The sequence below is a fragment of the Centropristis striata genome, chromosome 6 (assembly GCF_030273125.1).
Source record: "Centropristis striata isolate RG_2023a ecotype Rhode Island chromosome 6, C.striata_1.0, whole genome shotgun sequence".
Lineage (NCBI taxonomy): Eukaryota > Metazoa > Chordata > Actinopteri > Perciformes > Serranidae > Centropristis > Centropristis striata.
Genome location: NC_081522.1, coordinates 13,250,658 through 13,269,760, shown reverse-complemented (window position 1 = coordinate 13,269,760; position 19,103 = coordinate 13,250,658). Strand labels below are relative to the sequence as shown.

At 41.0% G+C, this 19,103-nt stretch overlaps 1 protein-coding gene across 2 annotated transcripts in view; it reads right to left on the bottom strand.

Annotated features, from left to right (window-relative positions):
- The window catches only part of slco3a1a (solute carrier organic anion transporter family member 3A1a), a 40,281-nt gene extending 21,459 nt beyond the window's left edge, over positions 1 to 18,822 (bottom strand). The window contains exons 1-2 of one of the 2 annotated variants that reach the window (XM_059335429.1): positions 18,670 to 18,822; positions 8,207 to 8,663 (exon numbers count right to left, since the gene is read on the bottom strand). In XM_059335429.1, the coding sequence (XP_059191412.1) occupies positions 8,207 to 8,498 (292 nt within the window). In that variant the 5' untranslated portion in view covers positions 8,499 to 8,663; positions 18,670 to 18,822. Of the gene's footprint in view, positions 1 to 8,206; positions 8,664 to 15,104; positions 15,687 to 18,669 lie in introns of those variants that run through there. The other variant, XM_059335428.1, reaches the window with a different exon arrangement.
- Between the last annotated feature and the right edge of the window lie 281 nt (positions 18,823 to 19,103).

Sequence of the window (19,103 nt, the reverse complement as noted above, 5' to 3'; positions counted from 1 at the left end):
ACAGTCATGCTACCTTGAAGTTTTGAGAATTGATCTTGGCTAAAAAAAAAAAATTGTGAAGCTTGGTAAATCAGATCCTCTATGGGAACCAGCAGCAGACTAAAGACTAAAGTAAAAATTTAAAAAAGATCGCATGTTGCGTTTAAGTCAAAGATAATTTTATAACACAGTATCACAAAATGATTCACCAAAACTTGAACTAGTATCATGCTAAATACTATCGCTGAGCCCCACAGAGCCATCAATCAAAAACTGAGCAATTTTGTACACAGTAAATTCAAACAAGGCAGTTGAAATGCACGTCTTCACATATCCCTGCTAGATACCACACCACACATATGCATTCCAGAGGGTTCATAGAACAGGGTAAGCCATAGTACAGCACCACTGGAGCAGTTTGGGCGCCTCAGCGTTGCCCTGGAGGCAAACTGGCATATCTCCAGCTACCTGTTCATACTGCACCGGCAACCCTCCAGTTCCCAGGCAAAGTCCCCTCAGATGGAGCTACTGTCTCGCCGATTTATATCATACGACCAGTCTATGCATACGACAAACAAATTTCTCACTGACATGCAACAACTTGAGGTTTCAATATCAGTGTAAATCAAGCTGCATTCTGGCAGGAAGAACTTTTGAAACAACTTTTATGAAATGGAGCAGAGTTTCGTTGGATCGGAGCAAAGCCAGAAAGAAAGACCTCTGTTTACACATTGATTAAATAAAAGTTGACTGAATCAAATGGTTAATTATAATTGCTGCCCACCTATTGATCAGAGTCCATTTAATTAGGCACTGTTATTCCTCACTCTCCGCCATCAGTGATATGGGGATTAAGTGCTGAACATGCTTCTGAGTAATCCTAGGAGCCCAGAGAGCAACCACTTACACACCACTCAATCAATGAGGCTTGGGATTTGTGCTAAAGCCACAAGCGCAGCATGAATCTGTATTTCCTGAGCAAAGTCCTTGTGCAAGGTCAGGTCTTGCCGTATGCTTAAAACTGCTCATTTTTCAGGAGTTACGTGCACGGCAAGTGGAAGACGGGAGCTGACCGGCGGCCGCTTGTGTGATTTCTAAACTGTGTTTGAAGATCAGGCAGAGTGACAGCTGCATCCTCCACAGCAGGACTGAGCATCTCGATCCAATAGTGAAAAAAACCACAGCCTAACAACTGGTCGTTTCTGTGGCAACGGCTTGCTGATGCTGCTGTGTTTATGATTTGTCTCCTCCCACCTCTTATCCCCACGCTCCTCCCCCAGTGGATGACAAAAAAAATCCCCTTTTTAATCAGCAGTGACAGAGCCTGACCCAGATTGCCTCTAGACGGCTGCATGGTGGCATGGTGAGGTTTACTGAGGCCACGGGGATTCGTGATAGAGAGGAAAAAGGTGCCACATGCCCGTATAGGCCAAAACATGAGCCACAATGCAGCTGTGTGCCACATGGAGCACCTCTCAGGCTGCTCAGCCTCGTATCCACTGCTGCACATGGCGATCTGGTAGAAAAAGAAAGAAACATGCTCATGGCAATAGCGAGAAGCTTCAACATACGGCTCTGCAGGCTCTGGCCTGATGGCCTGAGGGTTTCATATCTGTGATCCAAAACTGATCCATTTCCTGCAGAGGTCTGACCTATTTACTGGCTTCCAAACTGACACTTTCTCATTTCCCTCATGGTCCAGCTGAGGGATGAAAGATTCATCATGCCAGAAAAGTTGGCCCATCATCAGGGGAACCTTAAAAAATGATCTTTAAAGGGTCTCCAGATGTGCCATGCTGAGGCTAGTTTCACAAAGATCTTTCAGCCTGGTCAGCAGCAGATTTCTGTTCTTATATTATTCTTATTAGAAATAGTATACATTACACAAAAGTAAGGCTTATTTGCAGGGTTTTATATTTAACAATGTGTATAAAAGACAAGACCTATGTTGTTTATTTTCATTTTGTTGGGTTGTGTACTCACATTATTCCAAATTATACAAATAACGTTCAAACACAGAGAGATTTGAAATTTCATTCAAGGTAACATTGTGTTTGATTTGGTCTGCCAATGGCGTCATTTCACCACTTACCCCTCTAGTTGCTTAACTCCCAGGGAAATTACAGATGATATGTCAGAGACTAATTGTGTCATACACTGTTACATAATTCTGTCTGAATCGTGATTGCTTAACATTGAAGACAACAACTCCCATGACCCCACGATACTTTGCAACATCATCAAAGTCTTTTGCTATTATTTTTATTGACAGACCTCCTAACAGCAGAAATAACATATTGTGTGTTTAAGCCAAAAGGTTATCCTGCCTGCCCCAAAAACTAACTATCTTTGCTTAATGGAACAGTTAAAACAGAAACCGGTACACATATGTTCAGCTGCTTTCCTCTATTATGCATGTAAGCTGTTCAAAACAAAACACAACAGAGGATTTTGTGAAACGTTTAGATGTTTATCTGATCTGATCCGACCAGCCAAACGTCCAACAGACTGTAGCAAAACATACACAGGCATAATTAATGTGTCGCTGCAATACTATCCCACAAAAACGGCAGATTGACTGGGGGAGGTAATTCACTTCAGACGAGCAGGCAGATGACGAGTCCTTATGAGGCTACTACACGGCCTGAAACACAACAGAAATGTGGGGATGTAATAACCAACCGAGTCCACACCCTTCTAAGGTTAATTTAACACTATCAGATAGCTTTGCATGCCCGCCCCATCCGATTCATATCAGAGCGAAGTGCAAATAAACAATTCTTCAATCAGCTCATCATCTGCAAACGGTGGCTGCTGAAAAATCTAAAATTATTAACAAATATGCTCTGTATGTTTAACTTCAGCACCAGGCAGGACAGAGAGATGGCCTTATTAGGTTCAAGAAATGACAGCAGATTGAAATCAAATAACTTTCTCTGCTCAAATTTAATGAAACTTTAATTTGGGGCAGCCACTAATCAATCACAATGCCTTTCCATTTACCAAAACGGGAGCACTGTGAAGTGTTGCTGTCTCCCTCTGCTCAGCATTATGTCAGCTCTGTTCCTTTCTGACTCCTTTACATACTCAGAGTATGTGGGGGATAATTACTGATTAGCTGCGAGACAGCAGCAGCATGTTGTTGACCAGTTGGATACAAGATAATCTCATGTTCAGTGCCCTCTCTACCCTCTAGGACCAACCCGAGGGAGCCGAGCAGGGGGCCGCCGCTGCGGAGAGCGTAGAGTAAACGTCTCTGGGTCATTCACTTTGTTCCTGTCACACATGGCGGAAAGACAAGCCCACACAGTTCATTACAGTGATGCAGAGGAGCAGCGGCTGGCTGATGAACATTTACTGCAACGCCGTTTATCATCTTGAGATAAAACAAACTGGTGTTGCTAGGCAAACTCAGCATGCAGCTTATGGCAGGGACGGAAAAACCCATTTAGAATCTAATCCTTCAAGATGACATTAACATGCGCCGAGTTTAAGTAGCTTATATAAACACCCTACTGCAGCAACTGTTTGGAGTCACAGCATTTTAGCAGGAATGTTGACAAGTCTCTCGAGGATCCCTCTGAGACCTTTGTCACTGCATAGGCTGCAATCGGTTTCCTTAGCAAACCTGAAGCTAAATTTATCCCTGCAGAGCTGAAGTGAACACAAAATGATGAAATATATCACCAGAAAATTGCTGGAATATGTAAAAAAAGTAATGCAAAGTAGCTGTGATGAAAGACAGAGCTACTGTAAGGCCTAAAAAAATGCAAACCAGTGGTTGGCAGCCAGATACAGAGAGAGACCTATGAAAGGCAAATTTTTGTATGCTTTCACTCTCCAGGTAGAGGCACTTATCTTGTCTCAGGCCACAGCAGAAAAAAGGGACCTTTTGTTTCCCCACAGCTTGTCTTTCATTCCTAGTTTGGTAGTTTGGCTTGAGAGGGGGAGAGAAAGAGAGAGACTGCTACAGCTCACAGGATTGCACACTTCATACTCTGCTGAAAACTGTGACTGCTGTCTGACATTGATGCATGAAGTCAACTGAAATCACAATTAGTCATCCCCTATGTGCAGTACAAAAAATCATGTGAAAGTGTCTTAAAATTCTACTGTTAATATTTATTAATTGCTGAAATGCAGAAAAATAGGCGTTTGGGGAAATTCGTTTGACAGCTAAGGACTGAGCGACAATGTAAACAAACCATAATGTTTAGCATCCAAACTAACCAATCACATTCTTTCTAATGGCCAGCAGGGGCCGACTCCAGTGGCTGCAAAAAGAAGTCTATGAGAAAACGACCCTACTTATCATTTGATTAATTATCTCAGTAAACATTTCCCTAATGAGTTTATGTTCTCAATCACTAGTTTCAAGTCTTCTTCATGATGTTCATTTAAAATATGGTCCCAATTAGAGTAAAATAAACGATAAAGCAAAGTATTCTTTTAAGGAGGCATGGCTACCTCGTGATTGAAAGGAATGTTTTGCCTTGCAGAATAACAACATGCAAATTAGTCTTTAAAATTATTTGCACAACTTTAGCAAGACTGTGTCACTTTTGCCATTAAAAGAAGCTGCATTAGAAAACTCTAAGACTATTCTCCATCAGCACTTTTGAATCTGATCATACATTTCTTATAATGCATAATCAATATGTCCACATGTCCACATCTGCAGGATTTTGCATTAAAAGGGATGACATTGATGAATTAATTAATGTCAGCCTTTCAGTCTTCCCAATACATGTACTATACCACACGCTCTACATACTATACATTATAGTTTAATGAAGAAATCTCAGGCTATTTAAAAACCTTCTGAAACCGAGTTTGTGCTGTAAGATACATGACGCCAGCTCTAAACCCTTCCCTGTGTGTCCTCTACAGTATATTTATGCAGTCAGGGGTCCTGTGGGAAGAGCCAGAATTAGCAGTGGATAGTGAAAGGTCATAGAGCAGTGGGAATAGAGATCCTGTTGACGCAATCTGTCCAATCATATTAATTTCCTTTGGCCAGAGATCAGTGCCTACGTCTAGACTTGGGGAAACAAACCAAAACAACACGATGCCATAAACTTCATGTGCCACTCTGCTTAGTAATGGCCTTCAAATCTGTTTCTTAAAAACACTGAAGTATTTCCTTTTAAGAAAAATGTACCATGTAGGAGTACAAGCTCTGAAAATATCTAAATGACAGTGAATATATCTAAAACAGACAGAGACAAGGAGCTCTTTAAAGAGTCACAGCAGACTTTGCTAGAGTGTTTTACAGCTGTTTAAACAGCAGTAAGCCATGTCTGCTGCAGTATACACAGTAAAAGCAGGCAGTCAGAGCCTCTGGAGGAGTTGTTTTTCACAGGACTGTACGGTATGCATGTGCGTCCCGGCCCACTCAGACCCACCTCATGGCTGGCTGGTTGGCATTCCTGCCTCGCTCTGTAATTATGGCTCTTCTCCAGGCCTCTCGGATCTGCTCCCCCTGCACCGCCATGCTCTCAAAGGGCGGGGCTTGCGTATCCCGAAGGCACACACTTTCCACCTGGCCATTTGGCTCAAGCTCTAATTTTAACAATAACATATCACCAGGCGTAAATGTGCACCGACAACAGCAGCAGGCAACAGTTGCGGTGGGAAAAATAGCAGTTTCAATTTCGCTCTGTGTCATGTATGATGATTCCGAATTAATGAGGATGTTCTCCACTCGACTTAAAATGATATGATGTGATATCGCATAGTTAAAGTGAATTAAAGAATTAAAGTGAAGGGAATAGTTTGCTTTTCCCACTGAGCGTGTGAAAAGGTTTCAACACTTAAAGCTGTGAAGAGTCTACATGCCAAGCAGTATGTAGATACACACTTGTAATCTGGCGGTGAGAAAATGAGAGCCCAGAGGAAGTTTTACTGTACATGCTCACACAGCACATCTGTCTGCAGCTGTGATGAGACATGTGTCAGGTTTAAGTTTCTAGTCTCACATCCAAAAGGGGTTTTCTGCTCCAATTTCTCTCTAAAGGCCACTTCAAACTACTCCAAAAATTCCCCTAAAACCTCCTTCAATACCTGTCTAATAATATGAAGGAGACAATGGATTAATTCACTCACATGTCTTATAAAATACCGCAATAAAAGCTACATTTATTGTGTCTAAAATAAAATATTGTGGGATCTCCTCTCAGGTGTGTATTTATAGTGAATTGAAAATGAAACTAAAGTGTGCAGAACTTGTATAACATCTACAGGAAATAAGCAAATATTTGGCCATGACAAAGTGTTTCGAAAACAAATCTTTATATCGCTGACGTAACAATGTGAACTTGTTGACGTAAACTGATGAATAATCCAAATACATTATCAGTATGTGAAAGGAAATCTCACAGAATTTCAGACAATCTACTCCATTCATGCAGCTGGGGGCACATGACATGCCTGCAGCAGAAGGATTAGGACGATCAGCTGAGCGCGACTCAATACCACATTGTTCCTCGCTGCTCACCGCTTGTTTTTCCTCCAACTCTCCTTGCAGCTTATCAGAGGAGGACAGAACCAAATCTCGCCCACCTTACGCCTGCCAAACTTCAATCACTCGCAGTCCACTTCCCACCGTAAACTGCAAACAAGCCACTATGGTGGTGCCAAAATGTCAAAGCCTTTTGTGGCACTTTTAAAGGCCCCTTATTGTTTCAAATAGAGCTAGAGGTGCTTTTTGTGAAAACAGCTCATGTTCGGGACAAATAAACACAATGAACGGCAATTAAGAAAATCAGCTTTGGGCTCGAGATTACAGAGCACACTGTTGCCTTTGTTCGCAGGTCACATCTGTATTTGAGTGACAAAAGGCAGCCACACAGCATGCTGCTGTGTGAATGTATCAGAAACGGGGTGAGTGCCAGCCTGAACTCATCCTCTATTCAGGCTCTCATTGTCTCTGCTCCACGCTGATAACAAACAGCACACACTCTGCAGACACATCTCATCTACTCCATCAAAGGCTGATGTGGCAGTCTGGGCAACAAACAGGCAGGTCCCCATCAAAACAAGGAAGCATACTATTACACAGATTTGTGTTGGTGGTTTTGCAGCTACCATCTCTGCACTTATGGCCGACAAAATAAATGGTTTGCCACACAGGAACATTAACTGTAAAGGAATACATGGCAGCTTTCAATGTTAAGGTGTTTCTTTTTTTCCACTTGCCCATCAGAAATCTACTTGCCAAAAGTCAATTTTTACTTGCCTGTATACAAATTGTTTTCTTTATTAGTGGCTAAACAAAGGATAAAGTGTGTTTTTATTAGCTTTTGACAGAGCCAGGCTAACTGGGTACTACAGCTACATATATACCTTGCAGACATGAGAGTGGTATCAATATCAGTATCAGTGTCAATCTTCTCATTCAACTCATTTAACTTTTGCAAGACAGCGAAAGAGCGTGTTTAAAGCACATTGAAATTCCTTTAAACATATGTTGCTCTTCTGCATTCATTAGGACTGTAACATATTCCACTGAGTGGTTCTTCCTGTAAAATATGGAAAATGTGGATCCACAGTAAAAGCTACAGAAGTGAAAATCCTCCATGACTTAATGAGCCAAGCATTAAAGCTACCTTCTACATACTGAAATGGCAAAATGTACATATCACAGCAAATACATATCCCTAAACAGCCATTGTGTATTCAGAACTTTGCACAGAAAGCACTTTGAATGCACCTTTAAACCTCAAAGAAGCCACATCAGCAGCATCTTGCCTTTGAGAGAGGATTGAGCGAAGCGGAGACATTTAACCTGCATCTGGCCTCTTTGCCACTCAAACGGCTGTAATGGAGATTAAAAAGCTCCAAGATCTGCTCACCTGGCCTCACGTGAACAGGCCTGAGCTGGGAACAAAGGGATATGGTGTGCAGCTGAAGAGCACACACATATACTGTGTTGACTCAAAGTGTGCAAACATAGCACCTGATGAACAAACACGTTCTAAGCTGTCTCTCTGCTGTACCAGTTTTAGTTGCCTTGGGAAATCAGTGTGCTGCAGCAAATAGATTTTTAATTTCCAGTGTGATAATCATCTGTTTCCTTAAACACTGCTTATCTTAAGGAGGAATTTTATTCAGTCAAAGATTGTTGAACCTCACTTTATCACCTTTGGTGATGATTTTCATTCCAACAGATCTGGTAAAATCTGGATTTTTAATATTTTGTCCACACAGCTTTATGAATGTGGCTCACCTATATAGAGTGATGAGTCTTTTTTCTTCACGTGATCATCAATGTAGGACACCCCCAGGGGCTGCACCGGTGTGGCCCCGATCCCCAGCAGGACCTGAGCTCCGATCAGCAGCAGGTACATCATGTTGGTGTTGGTCCTGTTGTCGCACAGTATGTCCTCTGCCTTCTGAGCGTCTATGCTGCTGGTGTTGGAGCAAACATCCCGACCCACATCAGTCCTCCACATTTCCCCTATTTCATACTGCTTAGTTAGGAACTCAGGCAGAGCTGAGAGTAGGGCGCCAAGCGCCATGACGATGCCCCCGCAGCCGATCAGACGAGGCCGATGTGCTTTGGCCCCAAAGTAGCTGACAAACAGGATCAGAGCCAGATTGCCTATCTCGAAGCTGCTGGCTATCACTCCTACGTCAGCACTTTGCAGGTTGAAGCGCCGCTCCAGAGTGGTCAGCACACTCACCTGGAAACAACAGGACACAAAATCAAACCAGGGTCATGGGAATGATGCTGATTGAAGCAAACTAAAACAAGAATCTAAGGTTATCAACTGAAACAGAAAATGCACTGTATGGTTTATTAACGTAAAGTATGGTAACATACTTTATGCCTGGCATTAACATAACATAACATTAACAGCAGACTATATCTGGATGTATCATCTGTATGAAGGGCTACAATCACCGCCTTGCAGTTGCATGTCTCCGTCAAACAGGCAAGATGCAGTTTACATCCACATCTGTCCAGAAATGTAATAAAAAGGTATTGTGAACATGAATGTTTTTGCCAGATTTAATGAAATTCCCTTCAAGCGTTCCTGAGATATTGCGTTGACAAGAATGGGTGAATGTGCAGTTATGGTGACCTTTGACCACCAAAATGTAACTAGTATACTTGAATCTAAGTGGAAGTTTGTGACAAATGTGAATACATTTCCTCCAGGCATTGCTAAGATATTGTGTTCAGGAGAATGGGACGGACAGACTACCAGAAGATATAATGTCTCCGGCTACCGCTGTTGGCAGTGCAGAGGCAGAAAAAGCATGCAGAAGCCATTGTGATTGGCACGTGATCAGATCAGCCAGTTCACATCTGGTCAGACCTTAGCCAGGTGTAAGTGCAAAAGCCTGTGGGCCAGATGTCATAATCCAGATACAGATTTTCTTGGAGAAATCATGCATGTTTTCGTCATCACTTTTAAACTGTGCCCGGAATATCCTGAATAACAGGCTGTTCAGATGTTCCACGCTGTGGCTCCTCCCTGGAAACAGGCCTCTGTTTTTGATTAGCTGGGCACAGCAACATTTAGCTTTAGTGAGAACAGCTCATCACAAGCTTTTCTCTCTTCCACCAGCTGTCAGCCACACAAGAGCTGGAGCCTCCCAGCAACTTCCACATGAAGCAAATACAGCAAAATGCTGTTGTTTGGCCCGGTTCTGTTTGTTAACTGTACTTTGTCACAGTTTAAATAATGTAAGAAAATATTTATTTTCAGTGTGTGAGAGAATACATGGATTTTGCTAAACACAATAAGTTCATCATGAGATTTCAAAGTTAAAGACTTTATAATGTATATGTGGTGCGGCAGAGCAAGGCTGTGTTTGCTTGTGATATGTGGGAACGGTCTCTCTGTGCCATGTGAAATGCGTCACATTTAAACTGTTATGAAGCCATTTTCAGATCTGTCCCAAACTGTCCTTGAAAGGGCATCACAGTTTCCATTTCCCCAACGGGACTCGGTTTAAGAGTTTTGACTGAATTCTAAAAGAAAAAAAAGCATCCTGCCAACATAAACATCCCTTTCTGAAAAACAAGGGACTTGACTGCAAGATGAATCAACTTGTGGTTTTCCTGTTGGAAAATGTTTCCATGAAATGCCCTACTATGCTAATTTAATGTACACAGTTGCTTTGGGTTGGACCAGAATATTTTTAAACTAAGAAATTACCTCTAAGTTGTCGGGTTAGTGCTTTAGGGCCAGAAATGGTGGGTGGTGTATAAAGTGAGTCTTGTATTTTACCTATAATTTGCATTAACTATAATGCTGCATATTACATCTCATCAGCAACAGAGTGTCTTCCACATGTAAAATGTTTGTGTTGAGCAAAGAAAATATATTGTTGGTGTTTTTTGTCCCAGTATTTAGTGCATTCAGTATGCCTCATCCACTTCTGACCCTCAGTGACGTCTTAAATAGAGCCTGACAGATGTGAGACAGAGGATACTAATACCAAACTTAGGGGGGGGAAAGTTAGTGATTGTTGATATGGCGGCGAATATAATGAATTAAGGAGCTGAAATAAAAACAGATTTCGTTCTATGTGGATTGTGCACCAATATGACTATGCTAAGCTACTTTTTTTTTTTTTAAACAAATGCCTTTATTAAAGAATATTTAACACTATATCAACAAATTCTAGAGAACAGAGAAAATAAAGAATAAAAGTATTGTTTTCTGCAGTATATGTTCTGTAAAACAAGTTTTCATATGGGCTCATATCGACAAACAACATAAGCTGAAACTGATAAAATAAATTTGTCTGTGATATGCCAGTATCAGCTTATATTACTTTGTGGAAAAAACTATATTGTGATATGTATTCTAATTGAGATATGAAATTACCTATAACCTAAGATTTTGGCCATATCGTGCAGTCCTGTAGGTGCTGGATTAGTAATGACGAAGAAAATGATGTTTAAGAGTTAATGATACTACAATCTGTCCTGAAGCACAGAATAAACCCTATAGCCCTCAGTCCCCACTGACCCCTCTTAATAATATAAGAACTTTTTCAATAAATGCTATCCAAATATTTACCACCCTTTACATTTATCACCATTTCCTACTATGTGTCCCCTTTGAGATGAGATTTCACAGGCGACTAGATAAGCTAAACCAAACACTGGCCAGCCTGTTTGCTTTGTCATTAGAGTTGAAAAAAAGTCGTCCTCTGTGACTTTTGTGAGGCAGAAGTGACAGCAGGTCGTTCTTGCAGCTGCTGTGAACACAGCTGCAGTGACTCCTTCACTACACATCAAAGCACGGGGAGGATGATTGTTGAGAGCGGTTCGTGCCGGAGTCCTTTCGGTGACGTTGAGTGGATAGAAAACTTCAGACTAAGTCATGTCGTCCCTGCCCCTTGGGTGGCTCTTTCTCACAGAATGCGAACATACTGGACGGGCTGCATTCACGCCTGGCTGGCTCCGCCCGGCTGGGATGTGATCACAACATTGTCTCATCCAGCCCTTAGATATGATGCCAAGCCCCAACAACCTGTTGACACTGTAGCTTTAGCTCTAGACAGAGGGTGACACTGCAACAAAGTGTAGCCGAGGGAGCGAAACCATCACCCAATCCAATCGCATCCCGTCGAGTTACGGGAGGCCTGAGCAAGCTGAGTGACTGAAAGCTTCTCAGCTCGGCAGTGGAAACACTCTGGATGAGTTAAGCCCTCGTCTCCAGGTTCAACATGTTTATGCACTTCCACTCTGACTTAAACAGCAGCCTTCCAGGAGGATTACACCCAGAATAAATTATATAGGAAAAATCTACTTCACTGCATACTGGTCAGTGGTCACGGCCACATTTTCTCCAGATTACTCAAACTGTGGAAATGTTTACTCTGTTGCATGGCAACAAAACAAACCCTTTCACGTTGTGCGCCACCTCATCACCTAACAGAAGAACGAGTTGTCTGAGCATGAGGACTCCCAAATTCCACAGACTTTTTTCATCAGGATTTACTGAGAGGGTATGCATAATCAGCAAGCAGCTAAATGTTGACATTCACTCCAGCACATTAAGGTTTAGCACCGACGTTAAACTGCTGAAATAGTGCTATTTGCGAAAGCAAAGGAGCTGTTTATAAGTCAAGCTTCGCCTATTAAGGATCATTTCCATTCAGTTTTATGAGGTGTAACCTACTGAAGGTTGACTGAAGGTTAGCTAAATGTACTTTAACTGCTCTGGATAAGGTATTTTAAAGAGTTATTTTTATTGGTGTTTAAAATAAGCGACATCTATAATGTTAGCCATGTGTATACAGTTTATTTGATACTATTAAATATTTTTTTATCCAGTTCTTATGTTTTGAGCATGAAGGGAGTTTACACATTTACCTTTTTTTAGTTCATGCATGTTTGTGCTAGAAAAATGCCTATTTACTGATCCTTAACACCAAAAAATTGGGCTGTCTGCATTTGAAAAGCACTCATGACTTTCACTTTCTCAAGGACACCTGAAGTCAGTCATGGCTAAATCTGTTTGCTTTTTAATCTAAAAGACCGAGGGCTCACACAGCAGTAATACTTTACCTGATTGATTTGATTCATGTCTGAATATATACATTAATTATTTGGCTTCTCTACATAAACTGAGTTAATGAGTAAATTAAATGACTTAATAAGTAATATCAGACTAACAAGGGAGCGTCATTGGAAAATAGCTATGGATACGTTTTTAAAATGACAATAACATCCTGTTAAAGAAATTGGGCTTCTCCCTCCTTCCAATGCTCAGCTGATACACTGCGATCACAGACTGACAGGGTTGCTCAGCTGAGACGTACACAGTTCAGGTTCAGGTGTTAGCTGCACTTTGCAGAGGTGTCAGACTTGGTTCTTATCAGCGAGGTGTTACAATAACCCAGCTCAGAGCCTCAGGTGCTGCACACACAAAAAGTCACAAATAGAGCTTCCCAGGGCTTAATAGGTAAGGATCAACTCCTGCTATTAAAATCTGCTAGATCAACTAGAGATTGCAGTGTTAAACCTAGTGCCGGCACCAGTAATAGTCAAATTTGTTCCTGCACCACCAAGGTTCAAGTCAATAATTATTTGTCATTATTGATGCATGTCTGTACTATGCCAGGAATCAGTGAAAAATGCCCATCATCACTCTGCAGAGCCCCCAAGAAAATATCTTTGTTAGTGAATAAAAGAAATATGGTCAGCCGCTACTGGCGACCCAGCTCGATTACCAGGTCACACTGCTACCACAGAGATTTTGCTCTAACCGCAAAGAGAGTCTGCAGGTATGTGGCTGCACATTGTAGATCAACCTAAAAGCAAGAATTAAGTGCATGGTGGAAGGTTAAAAGAAAAATTAACAATAAGTCGTGCCTCATAGGTAAGGGGTAATGGAGAAACTGGCACTTTAATGACAGCAACGCTAAACCAGCGGGCTGCAGATACTCAACAAATAGGAGCTGCTTGTTTGTTTGTTTGCGTTTGTTTCCATTTTGTGCACTTTTATGGAAAATTACTTTGGCTGGTGCATTTTTTTCCTAACTTTTCCAGGCATTGGCAGAAAAACCACAAAGTTAATTTTGGACCATGATTGGTGGTAAATTAACTGTTTAAATTAAACTGAATAAATATACATGTGTGTGTGTGTGTGTGTGTGTATATATATATATATACACACACACACACACACACACACACACACATGTATATATATATATATACACACACACACACACACACACACACATATACATACATATACATACATATATACATACACAAAATTATTCATTAAAAAAGTAATCAACAAAATAGTATGTTCTGTAGTTGGGAGTGTAGTATTTGCCTGTGCAGGTTGACTGCGTGTTCACTTGCAGTCAAGCTGCTAAATCAGTACACCCAGCATGCTGCAAAGTGTCTTGTACAGTAAGCAGCTCACAGAAAGCAAAGGGGGCCATGATAGTTGAGTTTTGTCCCTTCACTGCCAGCAAGCACTCTTAAGTCCTATCATCCAATCAGGGATAATACAGTTGCTCATGTAGGTCAACGCAGGTTCACAGGATTGTCACAGAACCAGTTACCTAATATCCTGCTCCCAGTATGTAATTAAAGCTCCACGGAAATTAGCTTTGTTTTGTTGATGAACAAAAGTAGGCCATTATTTGTTAGTGTGAATAAATAACTGACAACCAAACCTAGTTTCTTGTTCAAACTGTTTGAACAGGTGAACAAAACCAGTGCGCCATAAAAAAAGCAGAACAATGGCTATGCCTGTTTTTATCAACATTAAAGAGGAAGTCCTCTTTAGGAAATCATCCTAACTGATTCTGAGTTGCACTGCCGTGCTGTCACTGCCCTGAGCTGCGGGATGCTTGATGCTCAGCAGGTCCACTAACAGAGAAGATAAGATGTTCCACTCCAAATATGGCCAAGGCATTCGGGGGTTTAGTCTATTAATTGCAAGCCAAGCCGAGTAAACAGTGCAATTCTCGGAGAATAAACATAGCCAATGTCAAAACTAAATGTTCACAGTGGTTGCCTGAGGCTGTGGAGCTCCTCTGGGATGCTTTGAAGAATATTTTGGAGCACTTCAGGCAGGTTTGTCCCACAAAATCTAAATCTATACATCAAGTCTTGCTTTGAAAGAAATACACATTGAGGTTTTATTTGTTATACTGTTCTTATTTGTAATTAATATCAAAAGTGAAAGAGTGAGTAAAACTAAAAAAAAACAAAAAAAAAACAGGAAACCACAGGGATGGGAGGGGGGGTCCTTGACCTTGAATGACATTTTGGTTAAAATCAGCTAATTACTGCCTTCCTGAACATGATCATCATTGTCAATGCTAAGCAGCACTTTCAGGTCATGGTTGATTAAAAAAAAGCTGAAGTTCAAATTGTGATGCATTTAAGAGCATTGTACTTTCTCACAACTAGCCTAACAAAACCGAGCAACATAAAATCTGTCCTGCAGGCTGTACTTTACAGTGCAGGAGAGGTTTATGTGCCCTGTCATTGCTCTGCTACGTCGTCCAACGTGTGCGGAGCAGCACAAACCCCAAATGCAAAGCCCATACCCGGATAACACAAGTCTGAATGTGCCCTACAGTAGCGGGGTCTCAGTAACACTGTGAGTCCCGACTTGTGTTGCACTCACCAGGTATGCTCCGACGGTGCCCTGAGCCAACATGAGGGCGCATTCCGATATCAAGAATATCTTGATATTTGAGAAGCATGAGGAGTTTTTTCGGAGGCCGTCTCCTTCCAGCATGTTCCCGCCGCTCTGGTCCGAGTCTCGGTGCTTCTTCACCTGCATCTTCCCCTGACTTTACCCACACAGCACTGCGAGAACCCGAAACACACACACACACACACGCACACGCGGGGGGAAAGATGACCGCAGGAGGACACACTGGCAGGTACAGTGTTTCTCTTTCTTCCCTGAAGACTACATTCGCGGTGCTCCTTGTCGCTCCTGTATCAATAATTTGTCTTCATACACGTGACAAGCTACGAAACACACGTCCAAACTCCGCGGGGCTCTGCCGGTAGTCTGCGTCTAAACATTGCTTCGTCGTCGACGCGCAGGAACATATGAACTCCCTGAAGGTGTTTGCAAAGGCACAAGTGAAGCACACGCGCTCAAATCTCTGTCATATCACATGTTTCCGTGGCGTGGGGGGTTTCGTGGCTTTCCAGCTGCAGGTGAAGGTCCTGTTTCCAGGCTTCCACTTCTTGTCTTCTAACTCCTGCCGCTCTGGACTGTCATAGTCCTTCACGCACAGTGACTGCTCTCTGTCTCTGCGCTCCCACCTCCCTCTCTACTACTCTCCTCCTCTGCCAGCACATGCACGGCCCTAGAGGCGCTGTAGCAGCATCACACTCTGCTCAACTTGTCTCTGACTTGAAAAATCACTACAGTAGTCCTGTGGGGCCCCGTGTGTGTGTCTGTGTGTGTGTGTGTGTTTTCTCATGTATAACTTCCCCTCAATGAACCTACAGGGATTATATAGCGAGGCTACAAGCTGCTGATTGGGATGATTGTTGAGCGTCAGGGCTAGTCGCTACACCGATGTTTTGCTTTTCGCTTAAGTAAAATAAGGAAAAATCTGCATTTTTTTTCTCAGCTGCTAATGACAATAATAAGCTGCTTCTCATGGCCAGTTCAGTTAATTTCACATTTTTATATTTTAATAAAATGATTAATTAAAACCTGTAATTTATGTTTACCTGAGGGTAAAAAGGGTAAAATGTACAGGCAAAGATGGATTATTTAATATTATCTATATAATATTATATATATATATATATATATATATATATATATATATATATATATAGTCACCATAATTAATACAACAAAAACAAAACAATTCTGACTCCTCAAATGTATTTTGTATACTAGCTGCATTGACATAATCTGTCAAATTAGACATGCCAATGTATACTCAATACGTCTTTATTGGAGAATCACTCACTTTAAAGGTACTGCCACCTGGTGTACTGGAGTGTTTATAATGAAAGCAGTTTGGCTTCGTATTATCGGCCGATAATTTATCAGTCTGCTATATATATCGCATCAAGTAATTTATTAAGAAAATATTTATTTATTATTTTTTAATTGTCCATGCTCCTCTAATGTTGGACTTTTCTGCTTTCTTGTGTTTTACATCACATATGTATGAATCTTTGTATGAATATCTTTGAATTATCTATCATATGCTGCCTCCTAAGTCTTGAATATATATTGTATACCCCCCTGAGGATGTCCACAGTATTTTTTTAAAGTCAAGCATGACAGTGAATGAAAAATGAAATATAACCAATAAACAGTGTGTTGACATGCAGTAGAACTAAACGATTATTTTAATCTTATTTTCTTGAATAATCAGTGGGTCTACAAAATGTAAGAAATGGGGGGGAAACATTGCCTGTAACCTTAGATCTGTTGCTCTGGCATATGAGTGGTATCAGTCTTCTCATGTTAAACTGGCAAGAGAGTGAAACAACTCCTTTAAATTATCGAAATAGTTACTCATTAAACCTGCCACTTAACTAATTGACTATTCATTGCAGCTCTTGTTCTTAAACAGCACTTGGCTGAAGTTGTAGCAGGGCTTGTAATGTTTGCGCAGTACGTTTCCAACATTTATTATTGCATTATCACGTTGTCAGCATGTCTGGGATGAGGTATCGTGGTGGTTATGATGTAATGTAGCCACATAATGTGATGATGATGGGCTGGAACTGCACAGCGTAATAAACAAATCTTGTGTAAAGGCTGTGAGGGTTTTCTGTGCAGCTGTTTGCTCAGTTCTGGGAACAGCAGCAGCAGCATTAGGACATGTAAAGGTCAACAAGATGAGCTGGTAATTGATGATCTGTGAAATATGTTTTTGAACCAAAGTGAACATGTATAACTGGTCGAAACCCCACAGCAACATGCAAGATGGTTTATGATTTATAATAGATAGATTTCGATCAATCAACTTGGACTTTGATGCACATATTTCCCTATTTTATACATTCTAGAGACTAATCTATTAATTGAAACAATAATTGCAAATTAATTGGTAATGAAAATAATCATAAGCTGCAGCCCTTGCTATGCCTGAACATCAACAGTTTTGTTATTTTTTCTTTCAGTGTTGTGACATATTCATTATATTCAAAACACCATACAGTAAGAATATATTTATTGGCTTTGGGGGTAAACGTATTGTTGTCCTGAATAAGTTATATTAAAATGCTGTTTTAGGTCTTAAATTCATGAGAATATATTCTTTAAAAAAAAAAAAAATGTTCTTACTTTTTCTTCAAGTAAAATGCAAAAAAAGCATTTAGGCCAACAGATTAAATATGGATTTAACCCCGTAATAGTGATGACTGTAATAAAAAATGTCACATATGGATATTAAGATGATCCTTTGAATGTTATACGGTAAACAATATTCACTTTGCCCATGATCCACAGTTCCACCTTTATAGTAAACCCAGAGGAACTGAAACCGTCTCACTTCCTTAGAGCAACAGATGAACCAACAATAAAAACTATAAATGATAGCTTCATGATTTAACAGTTGACTGTGATTCAGGGCGGCCTCCTCATTCCCAGACTAGGTTTTTGGCATCTCTCCAATGCAAAATGGTCATCAATTGTAGACGCTCCCTCCCTCTCGACCAGCACACTCCCACACAGGAATCCTTCCTACGCTTCTGCATGTCGCTTCCTACGTTCAGCCTGCTGGGAGAAGCCAAATGTTCACTGTCAAGCTGACAGTCAGAGGCTTGAATCAGAAAAACTGTGTGTTACGGTGTTAAAATCCCTACGAGTGCTGCTGGGCCAAAATAAGACATGTATGTAAATATTGGACGCTAAATAAACAGCGTTATGAGAAATGTAAATCTGATGACGTGTGGTTTGAACCCCATGTTATTTTCAAATTGTTTGAAACTAAGCAAAGTGTAATGGTTCAGAGACCCCTCTGAACTAAACAGCTGCAAACACGACCTGTGTGAGTGTTCAGCACAGTGATCCCCTTAAGGCACAGTTATGCTTTAACTAGAGTGCTCCAGGCTCTGCATACCTACACAGTTATTTTCAATTACTCTGCTTGATTAGACCTGTTGGCAGTTTGAAGCTGAGTGGAGTCTGTGAACTAAGTACAATAATGTAGTACAGACTCAGTCACAATAGCATTTTAAAAAGGCTAAATACTCACTCAGAACAGTATCATGGCCATGGTTCTTGCAGACGACATGTATCCAATCAGTTAGCATTTTTTTCTAGCACTGCATTTTTTTGGTGAGGACCCAGGAATGAACTTTGCCACTTTGTGGAGCATTTGGTTCTTAAGAAGTACAACAAAACCGAAGTGAAAAAAGTAATTCTGTAAGTGGTCCCACACTCCCGAGAAGATCATGATCCAATCAGGCAAGTGAAAGCACCTGTGTGTGAGGACGACAGGTGTTTAAAATGAATCAGTTTCAACTTTAAGCTGCCCCAATGGCCTTATGTGTGGCTGGGAGTTTTGTGCAGTTTAAATACATTTTTATTTAGAGGCCAATATTTCACAATGAAAAAAAAGAGAAAATAATCAGTCAGTCAATATAATTATGTGTAAAAGAAAGAGACTGTGCTCACCCCCCCAAAAAA